The following is an 18,260-nucleotide window of genomic DNA, read 5'->3' as shown; positions in this document are numbered from 1 at the left end:
TTGATTTAAGTATACTCAAAATGCCCAGTTAGCTCTATTAGCATAAGAGGGACTGATAAAGGGTCCAAGAATACTAACCTCCTACTGTCGTAGCAGTAACGAAAAAATATTTAAAAGGACTAGTCAATAGATAATTTTTGATACCCAAAGTCACATTTATAACAATCATGATATATTTTTTGAAATAGTAAAGACAGAAATGGAGACACATTAGTATTATGGGGAGTATTATAAAAATATCAATTAGAGGCTATGAGTAGTAATATACATGGCAATCCCTCCCTTGCATAAGAATCTAGTTATATTATGTCAAATATAATTAAGTGATAGAGATTTTAATTATACAAGCAGATTTTAGAGGAGTTTCTTTGAGCTCACAAAAATTCTTCTTACACTGATTAGTGATGACCATCCTCAAGCAGATGGCTAGACTAGACAACTTATCTAAGTGGTTGAGGAGATATTGTATTATAGCATTTCTAAGTAATAGGGGCAATTGGAAAAATACTTGTAAAGTTTGCCTACAATAAAAGCCAATATAGTAGGACTAGAATGACCCTATAATTTACTATACATAGAAGGCATCACAGAACAAGTTTTAACTTGGATTTGGTTTTGAATCAATATAGAAAAATTAAAAATTTAATCTATAGATTTCCAAGAGGAATTTGTAAGTACAATAAGCTCGAGGTACAAAACAGGAGAAATGATAAGTTCTTTCTATGTTATTCTAGTTTTTATCGATTTCTGGAATGAGATAGTACAATAGCATATTAAATAAAGTAGCTATTAAAGGTGAGAATCTATTATGTTTATCAGTTGAAAGTGTGTTTACAAGGAATGAACCGCAAATAGATTTTTTTTAGATGTTTCCAGAGGCTGAAGAGGATAAGCCATCAAGCCAGCCCAAGAAGGAGTGTTAATCACTACCATGTTATCTTTGTGAACAAGAATGAAGTTTTTATTATGCATAAGGGCTAATGATGTAATCCTCATTATCAAGTGAGGGCATCTAGTCAAGGCTTATGTGGGGAGAATGTCATGTCTTAGATGTCAACAGTGACCATGCACATTCATATAGTAGACAAATCCTTTTTGGTTCTTAAGTGAGTTTGGGATAATCACTACTTGAACAGTTAAGCTCTTGGGTTAATGAGGCCAATAGATCTATGTATTCTTGAATTTGCAAGGAAATGTGAAATATGGCATCTTTTACAGAATATGCTTATGCTTACGAGTTGGATATAAGAATCTACAGGTAGATTCCCAAAATTCTTGAATTAATGAGATCACAAAAAATTAAAAGCTTCACTTTAAGAAGAATAATTTCTTTTATTGGGTAATAAGAATATTTTTTTTGTGGTCCCTAAGAATATTATGGTTCATTTAGTTTTCATTCATTAATAACTATGACATTACATAGAAAGTAACACCAACTTTTGATTTATATATAGCGAGAAGTATTAATGGGAAAGGTATGGCACATATCACAAATATATGTTTGCTACTGCTAATAATACTTATAGCTTGTTTTAGTACTTATGGATTTAATTCAAGTGAATCTATGGATAAGATTGTTGGTACTAATAGGACTAAATTATGGATGAATATTACAGATACTATTTCTGTAGAACAAATTCCACATGTAGGACTTTTATTTTTATTGTTGTCATAATGTTTTTTTTGTTTTACAGGATGTTTGTGGTAGATTTGAAGCAAGTTCCTCAAATATATTTTTAAGGGTATATAAAAATGTTAAAATTGTTATGCTCGTTGCTACTACAAAAACTGGGGATGGAGGATTTGGCATTGTTATGCTTGATCTTTCAAATGGTATATCAAATATTGATGGAAGGTTAAATAGAGGAGCTGATTTCACCATATCATGTGAAATAAACTCCATTACATTAATTGGTTCTATTTTATATGCAAGCTGTCCAACTCCAAAACACTATCCTAAGACATCATTTATAAATTTGAACTTTCTGGTAAAAAATCATTTTGGGTCTTTATTCTTTTGCCCTCCACCTTCTTCAAGAACTGATTTGGTATGACTTGAATATATTAATAAAATAAAATACTAAAATAAATAATCAGATGGAAATTTTTAATGATACAATTAAAGGCTTTAAAAGACAATTTTAAATTGTAGTATAATTTTCTAAATGTTTTATTATTATTTGTACATGTTTTAAATCATTTGGCACCCAACTGAGCAATTTAAAATAAACAAGCATGTTGTCCTACCTATTTCCAGAAGCTATTTATTATATATATGATTTAATAGGCCTTATGCTTATAGAATGTATACATTTCAAAGGATAAGTTTGTGTACATGTATACATGTTTAATATGAGCTTATACAAAAGATGTTTTGACGGACTATACAAAGATAATCTAGACCTTAAGCCTCCCAAACACTTTGAACACAATGTCAATAAAATATTGAAAAAATTATATTCAATTTAAATAATAAATCTTTCATTTATATTTTAGATAGAATATGAGTAAACTTCCAGCAATGAAGGCCTTGAATAAGTCAAGTCCTCATTAGGGTTGACTTACAGGTATCATATGCCCAGCCCCACGTACGATAGCGATCCTCCCACCTAGAAATATTTACAAAAAAAGGCCTTTTAAAAAATTATCGTATAGAAACACTCCATGAAACTGTCACTGAGAGATTGAGAGCTTTCAGCTATGCTTTGGTCCTGGAAGTTGGGACAACACTATCCATATCTCCACTGCTCAACAACAAAAGTTCAATTAATTATAGAAAGTTTGAAAGAGATGAAATGACTCTCTTGCCTAAAGTTCTAGATTTTCAGGTGGCTCATGAGCAGCTTCTTATAGCGGCAGCATCTATGCTGCAACGTCCTTTTGACTATATGGAATACTATATAAACAAATCTAAACTTTAGTACCAAAGCAAAAGGCAAGATTGACATAAAGACTTACTTGGCGCAGCTCAACCACCATTTTGGGTGGCAGGTGTGAAGGGCAATTTTTACAGCCTCCCTGTTAAGGTAGAAATCAATGGGGTCTGTGCACTGAAAGTTCTCCCCAAAACCAATCTTATTTTGATGCAACTGTTGTGACCTTAAATGTAAAAATGTAGGAAAATTTTCAGTCTGGTTTTGCATACCTTGTTCAGAGTGAACTGATGTGAGCTTTTGACACAGTCCTGGAGATTGTCCTCCAAAATGTTGTATAGATTTATATTTCCTTGCTCGAATCAACACTTTGTTCTACATTATCATAAGATTTCGTGTCGTGACAATCCATGGCCTTCTATGTTTCCTCCGAGATCACTGAATGGGTATATTAAAACTCATACATGCTAGGACCATCAATTTGTTGAATGAGTCCACACATTTCCAATCTATACAGCCCAAAAACAATTATAAAAGAAGTTGATAACTATCATTTGGCACTTACAGCAATTCCCTTAAGGTTGATATAGGTGCTTGGTTTTAGCCAAAATCTCCAGTGCCAAAAGTTGGAATATAAAGACCTACAGAATGAATAATCAACCAAATTTGACAACTTCATAAGGAAAGAAACCTGCATAGCTTTCCCATGTAAAAATCGTTGTCTCTATTGGAAGCACTAATATTAATAACTAGCTTCTTTAACTATCGTTGCACCTTTTTGTATAAAGGTGCTATTAGATGTGTTTATCTTCCTCCATTGAGCAAGAGCAAGCGGAGAACATTCGGCCTCATAGAACCAGTAGAAGAGACCACAGCCCTCTTCCAGCATACTGATTAAGGTTGACCATGGGCTGACCAGGAAGCCAATCGACTATCTGTGTGGCAACCCAAACTGAAGGAGACATAGAGGCAGCAAAACCAGAACTTACTCAAGTGCCATTGTGAAATAAAGCCCTTGAAATGAGCCATCTTTTTAATCTACAGGTTTCATATTTAGCTTTCAAGTTAATGCATTGGCAAGCAGCACGTATACCGCTCCATCCGAGGAACTTGATCTTAAAGCATGCTTGCCTCTGGTGATTAACATCGAGCTGGAGTTTCTTTCACGCAGCAAGCACGACCATTCCAAGTTACTGGGCTCAAAAGGCATGGCCAACACAAGTTCCTCGGCCTCCAAACTTCTCCCAGATCGAACGAGCAAATCCACCATGCAACAGTAGTGCTGCTTTGATGGCGCCACTTCATAGTCGGCCACCATGGAACCAAAGCAAGACTTGGCTCTGGAGATGCAGCCTTGCTGCCCAAACGAAACCATAGCCGAGAAGAAGCAAGCTTCATCGGGACAATGCAAAGCTTTCATCTCGTCAAAGAGCTCGAGAGCACGGGAAGAGGACAAGTTTCTTACGTGGGCAGCGAGCATGGCGCTCCATGATACCACTCCTTGCTCGGGCATGGCATTGAAAATCTTCCTTGCGGAGCTCAAATGGCCGTGCTGAGCATACATGCAAAGGATTGCATTCCACGAGACGGAGTTTTGCTCGGACATGTCGAGAAAGACGAGCTTTGCTTGCGAGAAGTAGCCACTTATTGTGTAAGCCGTGAGCATTGAGGTCCAGGAGACCAAGTTTCTCTCGGCCATGGAATCAAAGAGAAACTTTGCTTGCTCGACTCGGCCGTGTTGGGAGTAAGCCCCGATCATGGCGTTCCAAGAGACGAGATCACGCTGCGGCATGGAGTTGAAGATGGCCTCGGCTCTCTCGAGCTCGCCGTTTTGAGCGTAGGCCGATTGCATTACGGTGTAGGCCACGAGATCCCGCTGTGGCATCCGCGAGAACAAATTGGTGGCTTCAAAGAGGCAACCGTTGTGGATGAAAGCTTCCAGCATGTTTGTGTAAGTGATTATATCCCTCTCGAGCATTGTGTCAAAGGTTAGCGTGGCTTCGAGAAGATTTCCCTTTCGGGCATATGCGGAAAGTACTGAGTTACAGGCAAACAGATTCCAGCAGGGCATTTCGTTAAAACACTTTCTAGTCATTTGAAGATCTTCCTCCATGATTAGTGCGTTTAAGAATGATGTCCAAGAGATCAGATTTCGAGCAGGCATTGAGTGAAATGTCTGTCTTGCTTGTACAAGATCCCGACCTGTGGCATATGCAAACAGCATGGCATTCCAGCATGGTAGAGTTTTAAAAAGCATGTCATCAAAGATCCCCTTTGCAGTATCCAAATGCCCTCTTTGCGAGTGTGCAGCTATGAGCGTGTTGCATGACACGGCATCATGAAATGGCATCTCTTGAAACAAAACTTCTGCCTCGTCCAGATACCCATTCTTGGCATATGCTGCCACCATAGTGTTCCAGCTTGTAAGATTCTTCTCGGGTATGGAATCAAAGATGGCTTTTGCATTGGAAACTTGCCCGCTGCGAGAGTAGCCACAGATCATAAGAACCAGCGAGAAAACATCCTTGTTCTCGATGCGATCAAAGACGCTTCGGGCATTTGCGAGGCTGCCAAACTGGTTAAACAGTGCGAGGAGATTGTTGGAGACAAAGAGGCTCTCGTGTGGTGAGAGTGGTGGATTCGCCTGGATGCGTTTGTGGATCTCCTGGGCCATTGGAAGGCTTTTGCACGATCGAATGAGCTCCACGCACTGGGCTTTGTCCATGGCAACATAGTTACAATGTGGAATAAAACTTAAACGTTAGCTACGCGATTCGAACCGGAGCAAGGAATGGAGCATATTCGTACGATTACTTAACGAGAGTTTAGGGTTCTAGTAGAGCTCCGCGACGCAATGCGGAGGCGCCGGGCTGTCGATCTGCGCGATCCGTGAGGCGCAGGATGCCGCTGCTGGCCTGCACGAGCGAGCAGAGGCAAGGCTTCTCTATGGAGGATGATTCCGAGATTTACAGGGTCCGGAGCGAGTGTCAGGATGTGGCGACGAGCTCCGCGCCGGTTTGTGACGGATTCTCGGCTGGATTTGTGTCGATCTGTGTGGTTTGACCGATTTAGAGGCGGAGGCGGAGGAAGCTCTCGGCGGAGAAATGGCGGGCTGCGTTTGACGCGCAAGGGCGGCTCAATGTGAAGCGAGTTCTTCGGCACATCGAAAGAGGGGTAAATCTTGTGCTGCATTTCCAGTAGCGAAATCTCTTCTTCTTTCCTGTAGGGCGTTGCGTCGGAGATTCGCGCTCACGTCTGGGAGTTTCTTTTGGGTGTTTACTCCCCCGGCAGCAATGCTGCCGAAAGGGAAGAGCTTCGTCAATCGCGACGGTAGATACTTTGGCTTGTTTTATCGATTGGATTTGATCTGCGAGAGAAACCGCGTTGGTTTTTACAGTGACAAATACTTGAAGCTCAAGGCCGAGTGTAAGAGAATGGATGCGGCCGTTGGAAGTGGCGAAGTTGTGATATCGCCGCGAATGAATGCCGACGGAGTTTCCATGGAGGAGAATAATCCAGGTGGTTACTTCTTTGTTTGCTTCGGGCTTTTCACTTTCTGTCCAAGTATTAGCAGAATCCATTGAAGAGCAGACAATAAATGGAGTGCTGGATCCATCGCCGAGCGCAAAGATTGTCCAGTGGAAAGTTCTCCTCCACCAGATTGGTATGATTATTTTTCTGTTTCGCGTGCTCACTTTCGCTTTGCAGGACTGGATGTAGTTCGCACGGATAGAGTTTTAGAGTTTTACGAGGATCCCAAGAACTTGGGAAAGCTCTGGGACATCCTGGCAGTATACGCTTGGATCGACGAGGAGGTTGGCTACTGTCAAGGTATGAGCGATCTTTGCTCGCCGATGGTGCTCCTTTTCCCGGACGAGGCTGACGCCTTTTGGTGCTTCAAGTGCCTGATGCGTCGAGTGGTACGTTTTCTGCAAAGCGCTTCTCAAGATTTTATATCGCTTAGTACCGTTCATTGAAGTTTATCACGTTTGATGTTGGCAAGCGGGAAAATTTCAGGTGCACGAATAAGATGATGGGGGTTCAGAAGGAGCTCTCCTTCCTCGCAGCTGCCATGCGAGTAATCGATCCAAAGCTTCATAGAACTCTAGGTGAGGATTTCGAAGATGAAGGTCTTTGCCGACCTTTTTCTGTAGAGGCACTTGGAGGGAGCAACTATATTTTTGCGTTTCGAATGCTCATGGTTAACTTTCGCCGGGAGTTTTCGTTCGTTGATACGCTCAGCCTCTGGGAGGTAAGTCCAACCGTTGTGAAATGTTTATGTTCTTTCGCTCACGCGAGCTTTTCTTTCTTTGTAGATGATGTGGGCTTTCGAGTACCATCCCGACCTTCAAATTCTCTACATGGAGTCCCCGGATGGTCACATTGACAACGTACAGCCGGACTATAGAGCTGGAGGTAGATTTGCAAAGCGGAACATTAAGTATGGATCGCCAAGAGCCCTCAACGAGCATCCGTCCCTGGCAGTTTTCTTTGTAGCCGGGATCTTGGTGCTGCTACGATCCAAGTTTATAAAGAGAATTCAAGGCCTGGACGAAGTCGTGAGGGTGAGGAACAGTTTAATGCTTTCCTTTTTTCCTCATTTTCCCTGGTAACAATATACGTCGCAGGCTCTGAACGATATGAGCGGCAAGATAGACGCATACCGAGCGTGCCAAAAAGCGCTCAAGTTCCATAAGTTATACCTGAAGAAGGTACTGAATGTTCACTTCTTTCTCTTTGTTTGATCTTTTTTTCTTTCCACAGGTGAAGAAATCGAACACATAGTAACAAGTATCTAAAATAAGTGAAATGAAACTTTGACAGAAACAAAGGTCGGGGCAAATCTCGTATCTAATTCTGTTACGGGGTGTCGACTGGTTCTCGCAAGCATTTATACCTCGGAAGAAGTTTATCCTTGTTTGCCTTGTAGCCGCTCTCTAAGAGAACTCTATTCCACAATCTATTTTCGATTAGCGTTGGAACTATCCAAAGAGATAAACGAACAACGATAAACGTCTTTATTTTCCTTGTGATCGATCTCACACTCACAAGGGATTACCACTCAAGGTAATTTTATGTAGTTGCTTCGATCATGCATTCCATTTCCTGGCAGGCTTGGAGCTTAATACCACACGAGATGAGAAGTAGGAAGCCAGTGACAGACCTCTACCACGCTGGGCCTGGTGTTTAGAATCTTAAAAGAGATGTGAGGGGGTGACAGGCGATGCAGCCACCACCTTCGTCTCCACCAACTCAAGCTTGGGAAGGGTCGAAGTGGACTTTGTGGAGACGTGATAAGACTTGATCTGGTGCTTGATCCCGGCGACTTGGGACATCGCCAGGTTATCCTTGCACCAAACGTTCGTCCAGAATCAAAAAGGCGAAATAATGACGTCATCATTTGGTTGTGTTAAGAAAAATGAAAGTCAGTGGGAGAATATTCTTTAGGATTTTTCAGAAATGGTTGCACTCAGGGTTTGAAGAATGTCCAAATTTTAAAATCACTCTCTCAAGCGTGCATTCTTACCTTCAAATGTGCAAAAACCTATTATCCCCACAGAGTTGTGCAAAGTGGAAAAATGTTTGGGTCCAATGTACAAAAAATGATTCACTTTCGCTGAATCTGGCTGGTGAAAGAGCTGATGAAGGGAGTGATGTTCATCACCACACAATAGACCGGCAGCTTTGCACGACTCACGTCACATCCTGCCGGAAGCTTTGATTTCTTGCCTGGTAGCCAGAGCTGAAACGTCGTAAGGGTCCCATGGATTCAGGGTGGAAGTTGGAATCTCGTGAACAATTGTTTTGATTTGATTGTAAGAGTTGTCAATCTTAATACACATAATACGAGAACCAAACACCGTGAGTCCAAGTCTATAGTTAAAGTAGAAATATACCAAACAAGTAGAGCACGAGTCGACGTCGTTGTTAAACTTTGTCTGCAAAATTGTCATTGAAAACTTGCTGGAAAGTGGTGTTTCACATGGATGATTGAATGACACTAGTTGCGCTTATGCTAGAAGACAAGGATCTCTTAATTTACAGCGTTAATATTCTGCAAAGTTGAGACCTGAAAAGTTGAGACCTGCAAGGTTGACGTCTGTTGAGCTTTTAAAAAGTTAATATTCTGCAAAGTTGAGATCTGAAAAGTTGAGACCTGCAAAGTTGAGACCTGCAAAGTTGAGATCTGAAAAGTTGAGTTCTCCAAAGGTGAGACCTGCAAGGTTGAAACCTGTTGAGCTTTTAAAAAGGTGATGTTCTGCAAAGTTGAGAAACGTGTACAATATATTAAGGCTTTCTTGGTGTACATTGAAGTTGTTGCTAGAAATCAAGGAATGAGATTGCACTATAATGAACCAAGCCATGGTTCTTTTATCAAAAAGTTACGTTCCCAAAACCTGAGTCTTTCTTCTGGTATGGCAAGGAAGCCAAATCCTGAAGCTTTATTCCGATATGGAAGGATGCCAAGCAGCCAAATCCCAATTCTTTCTTTGGGAAGCATCACAATGTAATGCTATTAGCCAGGAGCTTTGGATAACAATCTGGCTCCAAACTATGGTGTCCACGGATGCCCCACAAGCTCGGCCCCGTACAAAAATGTGGATTACTGTGGCCCTCCCTCCTTTGTGGTCCTCATGAGAGATCTAGTGGACGCTCAGCTTGGAGTCGATCACGTCTTCTTTCTTGCGCTGCGAAGAAGATCCTCAGTCTCAAGCTGGCTCATTAAAAGACGTTTGAGGCATGGAATGCCACATAATCGTTATTCTCCTTGTGATCAAACTTTACTATACATTCACTCTAGCATTCAGGCTTGGAGCTTAATACCACACGAGATGAGAAGTAGGAAGCCAGTGACAAACCTCTCCCTCGCCCGGCCTGGTGTTAAGAATCTTAAAAGAGATATGAGAAGGCGCGAAATCAGAGGTATCCATATGGCAAACCGCAGGAACTTTCACCATGGCAGGCTTCGTGTTCTTGGAAGAACTTCTCAGTAGATCCACCTCCAACACGAGACTGTTCGGTATTGTGTGGCACATGAAGATGGCGAATGGGAAAGTCATGGGGTGACAGGCCAGAGATCCATCTGCAGCCACCACCCTCGTCTCTACCACCTGGAATGGTTCGTTCGGATCAAACTCCAGAGTGTTGGCCACATACTTCAAGTCGAGCTTGTGGAGGGTCGAAGAGGCTTGATCCAGGATGGACTTTGCCGAGACGTGACAAGCCTTGATCTCGTGCTTGATCCCCCCGTGGGAGGAGCACATTTCCAGGCTATCCTTGCTCGTCGCTGCGAATGGAGACTGGCTCGAGAAGTGCATGGTGGACAGGAGCTGGGACAGATTCATGGACGCAAGCACAGGCTCTAGCAGCGGATGAAGGAATTTACTCACAGGGATGGAGTTGTCCCAGCGCAGTGGCGGTGGCAACTGTATGTTCTTGGCACCAACAAGCGTCTTGAGCTGAAAGAAGGTCCTCTGGGCGAGATCTCGAGTGGAGGATTCCATGGCGCTCCTGTCGTGATGGTCATGGTGGTGGTGAAAGAGCTGACGAAGGGAGTGATGTTCATCACCGCACAAGAGACCAGCGGCTTTGCACGACTCGTGTGATATCCTGCTGGAAGCTTGGAGTTCCTGCTTGATGTGCAGCGCTGAAGCGTCGTCAAGGGGCGATAGCCTCTCACGAATGGAGCGTGGAAGTTGGAATCCCTCCAAGTATCCCTGGCAGAGAGCACAATCAGTTGGATTTGATTCGAAAGAGTCATGAAATTCGTGAAGCTTACCACACATAATGCCAGGAACATGAGAACCAACAAAGTGTCCGCCATGGGTTCTGGAATTGCAAAGTCTATAATTATCATATGAACTTGTGCTAGTGTGATGTTCCACTTGTTCAGTATTTTTCTATGTATAAAAGATAAGGACGAACTTAAATTTTCATTGACAACTTGCTGGATCCTTTATGCTAGGAGACAAGGATCTCGTACTATACAGCGTTGATATTTTGCAAAGCTCTAATGTATTAAGATAATAAGAATACGAAGTTTAAAGTAGAGCTTTACTATAAAAGGACATGGAATCGAGTCTGGCTCCAGGAACAGCTCCTCCTTCTCCACCACTGCCGCCGCCTTAGTTGCCTCTTCCCGTGAGCGCGCTGCTAAGTTTTTCTTCTGAGAACACCACATTTTGATAGAAACCATGGCGTGGCTCATTACAGTCTTCTTGTTTTTCACGGTGAGATCAATCTCTGCTTCTAACCTTTCTGAATGATATATGTACTTCAGGCAGCTGCAGCACTACGTACACTCAAGGACAATGAAAAGCAAGTGCCTGGAGAGGTAATGTACACCAATGAAGCGAAGCAGGCAAATCCCGAGTCCTTCCTCTTCTATAACAAGGAAGCGAAGCAGGCAAATCCCGAGTCCTTCGTCTTCTATAACAAGGAAGCCAAGCAGGCAAATCCCGAGTCCTTCCTGGAAAGTGACGTTTGACTAAGAATATCCTTTATGCTATACAGCGTTGATATTTTACAAAGCTCTAATGTATTAAGATAATAAGAATATGAAGTTTAAAGTAGAGCCTTGCAATCGGAAAACACAAATAAGATACAATAAAAGAAACTTTCAAATCAGGAAAAATGTGTTTAAATCCTCTTAACATTTAAACATAATTCAGTTTAAATTAACCATGTCATTAATTGGTTTTCTTGAAAAATTATAAACAGAATCAAGCTTATATTTTATTTGTAAGCATTGAAATAATACCCTATAATCTCATAAGGAAACATTTCTATCTATTTCTAATCTCATTCTTCATAGACAAATATGTGGACATCTTCATGCAGAAAGTAAAATTTTTCTTAGGAGCAAGTGAACCATAAACTCTAGCACAATTTAAAAATAAAATAATTTAATTAAAAAAAAAGGCATTAGTATTAATATTTTGTTGTGAACGTGGTTTGCTTTCATTTTATTATTTTTTTATGCAATTTAGTTTCTGATATATCACAGTGGTTTGTCTTTAAATATATATTCTAATATACTATTTAGCATATGTAAAGTAGCACCTAATGACTTATTTAGATTGAGACATTTTGCATACTACTGGACATTAATGTTAAAATGCTAACTATTGTGTATTAGGAGAAATGATGGGGAATGGTGTCTCCCTTGTGAGAGTCCTCCTCCATTGAGGTTGTTACAGATTTGTCAATGTGGATCCTTTTAACTTAAAGGATAATATGGATTTTGTATGTAAAAAGTGTAGCGAGCCCTGTTGACCGAATATTCTGTTAAATGGAAAATACACTATGAACTTTTTCTTAATTTATAATTAGGGCGGGCGCTGTTGGGGGCCAAATAGCCGGGGCTCTAGCGCACGCCACCTGGGCCTAAAATGCAGTTAGGCCCTAAATCAGCCTAGCCGTAAAGTGTTGCATTTAGCCACAACCAATGCAAATGCTTGGGGTGTAAAAGGGGCGCTACAAAACTTAAAAGACAGAGGAAATTTGGCTCCTTTTGACTTGGCTTGTTAAACGCCAAGCCCCTAACTCCTCATAGCGGTTTTATGAAAATCCAAAAAGATGGCAACAATGGGAGAGAGGGGTACCTCAACAAGAAGGTTGCCTTTTTAATAAATGCAATTAACGTTAAAACTGATTAGAAACAAAGTTTAAGAGTGACATTTCTTAAACTTTGTCTCATTGAACTGATGTTTTTATATAGCAAGAGGATCTTTTATTATACATTCTTGATATTTAAGAAAATTTAATAAAATAGTAATCTATAATAATAAAAATAAAGAGCCCAGCCCCGATGGGCAGGGTGGGTAGTGGTAATTGACATATGGGTTTGAGGTGAGCGAAGCCGAGGGCTGTGGTGTACATGCGAGAAAGGCTCCATTGTGGTACAAGACCAAAAGGTGTGTATTCGTTTTTCTATGCATACATTACCTTGTTGCTAGAAATCAAGGACTGAGATTGCAGTGTGGCCCCTTTGTCCTTGAACATTTGAAGTGCTGTAGATGCCTGAAGTACATATATCATTCAGACAAGTTAGAACATCGACTATAATGAACCAAGGTTATGTTCTCAAATGTATGGTATGGCAAGGAAGCCAATCTTTGTTCTGGTATGAGCAGCCAAATCCCGATTCTTTCTTTTGGTATAGGAGCAAAAGCTTATCATAAATGAGGGTATAAACGGATTTACTTTGATGATTATTAACCAAGAGCTTTGGTGTCCACGGATGGATTGGAGGTGCCAGCATTCCTAGACTTTGTTCATTGCCACCACTTCGCTGGGATGGCCCTCCTTTGCGGTAGAGATCTAGTGGACGCTCAACTTTTTGAAACAATGAAGCAAGCACTAATATTAATAACTAGCTTCTTTGGATCTTTTTGTACAAAGCTAGTATTGCTAGTATAGATGCGTCTATCTTGAACAAAAACCTCCATGAGCAAGAGCAAGCGGAGAAGCATTGGGGTCATCAGCCTCGTAGAACGACCACAGCCCTCTTCCATGTGGCAACCCAAACTGAAGGAGACATAGAAGCACAATAGCAAAACCAAAACTTACTCAAGTGCCATTGTGAAATAAAGCCCTTGAAATGAGACATCTTTTTAATGTACAGAGCTTTCAAGTTAATCTATTGGCAAGCAGCACGTAAACCGCTCCATCCGAGGAACTTGATCTTAAAGCATGCTTGCCTCTGGTGATTAACGTCGAACTGGAGTTTCTTTCACGCAGCAAGCACGACCATTCCAAGTTACTGGGCTTAAAAGGCATGGCAAACACAAGTTCCTCGGCCTCCATTGCTTTGGTTCCATGGTGGCCGACTATGAAGTGGCGCCATCAAAGCAGCACTACTCTTGCATGGTGGATTTGCTCGTTCGATTTGGGAGAAGAATTTCTTCCCAAAAAAGTCATTTTTGTGAATTTAAGTTGTTCATCAAAATGGCAAAGTTAATTAAGCTTTTTTGAGATGCTGCCCAAACGAAACCATAGCTGAGAAGAAGCTAGCTTCGTCGGGACAATGCAAAGCTTTCATCTCGTCAAAGAGCTCGAGAGCATGGGAAGAGGACAAGTTTCTTACCTGGGCAGCGAGCATGGCGCTCCATGATACCACTCCTTGCTCGGGCATGGCATCGAAAATCTTCCTTGCAGAGCTCAAATGGCCGTGCTGAGCATACATGCAAAGGATGGCATTCCACGAGACGGAGTTTTGCTCGGACATGTCGAGAAAGACGAGCTTTGCTTGCGAGAAGTAGCCACATATTGTGTAAGCCGTGAGCATTGAGGTCCAGTTCTCTCGGCCATGGAATCAAAGAAAAGCTTTGCTTGCTCGACTAGGTCGTGTTGGGAGTAACCCCGATCATGGCGTTCCAAGCGACGAGATCACGCTGCGGCATGGAGGTGAAGATGGCCACGGCTCTCTCGAGCTCGCCGTTTTGAACATAGGCCGATTGCATTACGGTGTAGGCCACAAGATCCCGCTGTGGCATCCGCGAGAACAAATTGCTGGCTTCAAAGAGGCAACCGTTTTGGATGAGAGCTTCCAGCACTTTCTAGTCATTTGAAGATCTTCCTCCATGATTAGTGCGTTTAAGAATGATGTCCAAGAGATCAGATTTCGAGCAGGCATCGAGTGAAATGTCTGTCTTGCTCGTACAAGATGCCAGCTGTGGCATATGCAGATAGCATGGCATTCCAGCATGGTAGAGTTTTAAAAAGCATGTCATCAAAGATCTCCTTCGCAGTATCCAAATGCCCTCTTTGCGAGTGTGCAGCTATGAGCGTATTGCATGACACGGCATCATGAAATGGCATCTCTTGAAACAAAAGTTCTGCCTCGTCCAGATACCCATTCTTGGCATATGCTGCCACCATAGCGTTCCAGCTTGTAAGATTCTTCTCGGGTACGGAATCAAAGATGGCTTTTCCATGGAAACTTGCCCGCTGCGAGAGTAGCCGCAGATCATAAGAACCAGCGAGAAAACATCCTTGTTTTCGATGCGATCAAAGACGCTTCGGGCATTTGCGAGGCTGCCAAACTGGTTAAACAGTGCGAGGAGATTGTTGGAGACAAAGAGGCTCTCGTGTGGTGGGAGTGGTGGATTCGCCTGGATGCGTTTGTGGATCTCCTGGGCCATTGGAAGGCTTTTGCACGATCGAATGAGCTCCCGGGCTTTGTCCATGGGAACATAGTTCAATGTGGAAATGGCGGGCTGCGTTTGATGCGCAAGGGCGGCTCAATGTGAAGCGAGTTCTTCGGCACATCGAAAGAGGGGTAAATCTTGTGCTGCATTTCCAGTAGCGAAATCTCTTCTTCTTTCCTGTAGGGCGTTGCGTCGGAGATTCGCGCTCACGTCTGGGAGTTTCTTTTGGGTGTTTACTCCCCCGGCAGCAATGCTGCCGAAAGGGAAGAGCTTCGTCAATCGCGACGGTAGATACTTTGGCCTGTTTTATCGATTGGATTTTATCTGCGAGAGAAACCGCGTTGGTTTTTACAGTGACAAATATTTGAAGCTCAAGGCCGAGTGAAAGCGAATGGATGCGGCCGTTGGAAGTGGCGAAGTTGTGATATCGCCGCGAATGAATGCCGACGGAGTTCCCATGGAGGAAAATAATCCAGGTGCTTAGTTCTTTGTTTGCTTCGGGCTTTTCACTTTCAGTCCAAGTATTAGCAGAATCCATTGAAAAGTTGTGCTGGATCCAGCGCCGAGGGCAAAGATTGTCCAGTGGAAAGCTCTTCTCCACCAGATTGGTGTGATTATTTTTCTGTTTCGCGTGCTAGAGAGAGAGCTCACTTTCGCTTTGCAGGACTGGATGTAGTTCGCACGGATAGAGTTTTAGAGTTTTACGAGGATCCCAAGAACTTGGGAAAGCTCTGGAGTGTACGCTTGGATCGACGAGGAGGTTGGCTACTGTCAAGGTATGAGCGATCTTTGCTCGCCGATGGTGCTCCTTTTCCCGGACGAGGCTGACGCCTTTTGGTGCTTCAAGTCCCTGATGCGTCGAGTGGTACGTTTTTTGCAAAGCGCTTCTCAAGATTTTCTATCACTTAGTACCGTTCATTGAACTTTATCACGTTTGATGTTGGCAAGCGGGAAAATTTCAGGTGCACGAATAAGATGATGGGGGTTCAGAAGGAGCTCTCCTTCCTCGCAGCTGCCATGCGAGTAATCGATCCAAAGCTTCATAGAACTCTAGGTGAGGATTTCGAAGATGAAGATGTTTGCCGACCTTTTTCTGTAGAGGCACTTGGAGGGAGCAACTATATTTTTGCGTTTCGAATGCTCATGGTTAACTTTCGCCGGGAGTTTTCGTTTGTTGATACGCTCAGCCTCTGGGAGGTAAGTTCAACCGTTGTCAAATGTTTATGTTCTTTCGCTCACGCGAGCTTTTCTTTCTTTGTAGATGATGTGGGCTTTCGAGTACCATCCCGACCTTCAAATTCTCTACATGGAGTCCCCGGATGGTCACATTGACAACGTACAGCCGGACTATAGAGCTGGAGGTATGGATCGGCAAGAGCCCTCAACGAGCATCCGGATCTTGGTGCTGCTACGATCCAAGTTTATAAAGAGAATTCAAGGCCTGGACGAAGTCGTGAGGGTGAGGAACAGTTTAATGCTTTCCTTTTTTCCTCATTTTCCCTGGTAACAATATACGTCGCAGGCTCTGAACGATATGAGCGGCAAGATAGACGCATACCGAGCGTGCCAAAAAGCGCTCAAGTTCCATAAGTTATACCTGAAGAAGGTACTGAATGTTCGCTTCTTTCTCTTTGTTTGATCTTTTTTTCCTTTCCACAGGTGAAGAAATCGAACACATAGTAACAAGTATCTAAAATAAGTGAAATGAAACTTTGACAGAAGCAAAGGTCAGGGCAAATCTCGTATCTAATTCTGTTACGGGGTGTCGACTGGTTCGCGCAAGCATTTATACCTCGGAAGAAATTTATCCTTGTTTGCCTTGTAGCCGACTCTATTCCACAATCTATTTTCGATTAGCGTTGGAACTATCCAAAGAGATAAACGAACAACGACGTCTTTATTTTCCTTGTGATCGATCTCACACGCACAAGCGATTACCAATCAAGGTAATTTTATGTAGTTGCTTCGATCATGCATTCCATTTCCTGGCAGGCTTGGAGCTTAATACCACACGAGATGAGAAGTAAGAAGCCAGTGACAGACCTCTACCACGCTGGGCCTGGTGTTGAGAATCTGAAAAGAGATGTGAGAAGGTTCGAAATCATAAGACAAACCGCTGGAGCTTTCACCGTGGCTTCGTCTTCTTGGAACACCTTCTCCCGTATCGTGTGCCACATGAAGATGGCGAATGGGAAAGTCATGGGGTGACAGGCGATGCAGCCACCACCTTCGTCTCCACCAACTCGAGCTTGGGAAGGGTCGAAGTGGACTTTGTGGAGACGTGATAAGACTTGATCTGGTCGGCGACTTGGGACATCGCCAGGTTATCCTTGCACCAAACGTTCGTCCGGAATCAAAAAGGCGAAATAATGACGTCGTCATTTGGTTGTGTTAAGAAAAATCAGTGGGAGAATATTCTCTAGGAATGGTTGCACTCAGGGTTTGAAGAATGTCCAAATTTTAAAATCACTCTCTCTTACCTTCAAATATGCAAAAACCTATTATCCCCACAGAGTTGTGCAAAGTGGAAAAATGTTTGGGTCCAATGTACAGAAAATTATTCACTTTCGCTGAATCTGGCTGGTGAAAGAGCTAATGTCACCACACAATAGACTGGAAGCTTTGCACGACTCACGTCACATCCTGCCGGAAGCTTCGATTTCTTGCTTGATAGCCAGAGCTGAAGCGTCATAAGGGCCTCACGGATTGAGAGTGGAAGATGGAATCTCGTGAACAATCGTTTTGATTTGATTGTAAGAGTTGTCAATCTTAATACACATAATACGAGAACCAAACGAGTGTCCGGCGTGAGTCCAAGTCTATAGTTAAAGTAGAAATATACCAAAACAAGTACGACGTCATTGTTAAACTTTGTCTGCAAAATTGTCATTGAAAACTTGCTGGAGAGTGATGTTTCACGTGGATGATGGAATGACACCAGTTGCGATTTATGCTAGAAGACAAGGATCTCTTAATTTACAGCGTTGTCTGCAAAGTTGATTTCTGATGAGATCTGTTGAGATTTTAAAACTTGATATTCTGCGAAGTTGAGATCTGCAAAGTTGAGATCTGTTGAGATTTTAAAAAGTTGATATTCTGCAAAGTTGAGATCTGCAAAGTTGAGAAAAGTGTATAATATATTAAGGCTCTCTTGGTGTACATTGAAGTTGTTGCTAGAAATCAAGGACTGAGATTGCACTGTAATGAACCAAGCCATGGTTTTTTTTATCAAAAT

At 42.5% G+C, this 18,260-nt stretch overlaps 3 protein-coding genes and 2 long non-coding RNA genes across 5 annotated transcripts; 3 read left to right on the top strand and 2 right to left on the bottom strand.

Moving 5' to 3' along the window:
• Window positions 1-3,721: 3,721 nt before the first annotated feature.
• LOC112348262 (pentatricopeptide repeat-containing protein At4g02750-like) lies at window positions 3,722-5,598 on the bottom strand. The gene is made up of 2 exons (XM_024680443.1): window positions 4,005-5,598; window positions 3,722-3,825 (listed from the first exon to the last, which is right to left on the bottom strand). Exons 1-2 carry the CDS (start codon window positions 5,596-5,598, stop codon window positions 3,722-3,724), a joined length of 1,698 nt encoding a protein of 565 aa, XP_024536211.1.
• A 99-nt stretch (window positions 5,599-5,697) lies between these two features.
• Window positions 5,698-7,858, top strand: LOC112348335 (TBC1 domain family member 15-like). Its single transcript, XM_024680667.1, has 11 exons — window positions 5,698-5,888; window positions 5,946-6,047; window positions 6,100-6,203; window positions 6,271-6,392; window positions 6,448-6,537; window positions 6,582-6,793; window positions 6,853-6,982; window positions 7,028-7,125; window positions 7,190-7,438; window positions 7,502-7,585; window positions 7,638-7,858. The coding sequence occupies exons 1-11, from the start codon at window positions 5,775-5,777 to the stop codon at window positions 7,656-7,658; spliced, it is 1,326 nt and encodes a 441-aa protein (XP_024536435.1). The 5' UTR covers window positions 5,698-5,774; the 3' UTR covers window positions 7,659-7,858.
• Window positions 7,859-9,596: 1,738 nt separating this feature from the next.
• LOC112348317 (BURP domain-containing protein BNM2C-like) lies at window positions 9,597-10,746 on the bottom strand. Its single transcript, XM_024680646.1, has 2 exons — window positions 10,654-10,746; window positions 9,597-10,591 (listed from the first exon to the last, which is right to left on the bottom strand). Exons 1-2 carry the CDS (start codon window positions 10,729-10,731, stop codon window positions 9,692-9,694), a joined length of 978 nt encoding a protein of 325 aa, XP_024536414.1. The 5' UTR covers window positions 10,732-10,746; the 3' UTR covers window positions 9,597-9,691.
• A 4,340-nt stretch (window positions 10,747-15,086) lies between these two features.
• LOC112348329 lies at window positions 15,087-15,630 on the top strand. The gene is made up of 3 exons (XR_002993011.1): window positions 15,087-15,156; window positions 15,209-15,312; window positions 15,380-15,630. It is a non-coding gene; the product is annotated as an uncharacterized LOC112348329 (long non-coding RNA).
• Window positions 15,631-16,398: 768 nt separating this feature from the next.
• On the top strand, window positions 16,399-16,849 carry LOC112348328. The gene is made up of 3 exons (XR_002993010.1): window positions 16,399-16,484; window positions 16,548-16,631; window positions 16,685-16,849. It is a non-coding gene; the product is annotated as an uncharacterized LOC112348328 (long non-coding RNA).
• Window positions 16,850-18,260: the final 1,411 nt, after the last annotated feature.

This window comes from Selaginella moellendorffii, unplaced genomic scaffold, assembly GCF_000143415.4.
Source record: "Selaginella moellendorffii unplaced genomic scaffold, v1.0 SELMOscaffold_28, whole genome shotgun sequence".
Classification (NCBI taxonomy): domain Eukaryota; kingdom Viridiplantae; phylum Streptophyta; class Lycopodiopsida; order Selaginellales; family Selaginellaceae; genus Selaginella; species Selaginella moellendorffii.
This window is presented reverse-complemented; position numbering and strand designations above follow the sequence as displayed.

Coding starts and splice junctions, on each gene's coding strand:
- LOC112348317 (XM_024680646.1), bottom strand. CDS start 10,731: ATGATAATTATAGACTTTGCAATTCCAGAACCCATGGCGGACACTTTG. Junction 10,592..10,653: donor TGTTCCTGGCATTATGTGTG/GTAAGCTTCACG, acceptor GCTCTCTGCCAG/GGATACTTGGAGGGATTCCA.
- LOC112348335 (XM_024680667.1), top strand. CDS start 5,775: ATGCCGCTGCTGGCCTGCACGAGCGAGCAGAGGCAAGGCTTCTCTATG. Junction 7,439..7,501: donor GCCTGGACGAAGTCGTGAGG/GTGAGGAACAGT, acceptor TATACGTCGCAG/GCTCTGAACGATATGAGCGG. Junction 7,586..7,637: donor ATAAGTTATACCTGAAGAAG/GTACTGAATGTT, acceptor TTCTTTCCACAG/GTGAAGAAATCGAACACATA.
- LOC112348262 (XM_024680443.1), bottom strand. CDS start 5,598: ATGGACAAAGCCCAGTGCGTGGAGCTCATTCGATCGTGCAAAAGCCTT. Junction 3,826..4,004: donor CTCGATGTTAATCACCAGAG/GCAAGCATGCTT, acceptor TGTCTCCTTCAG/TTTGGGTTGCCACACAGATA.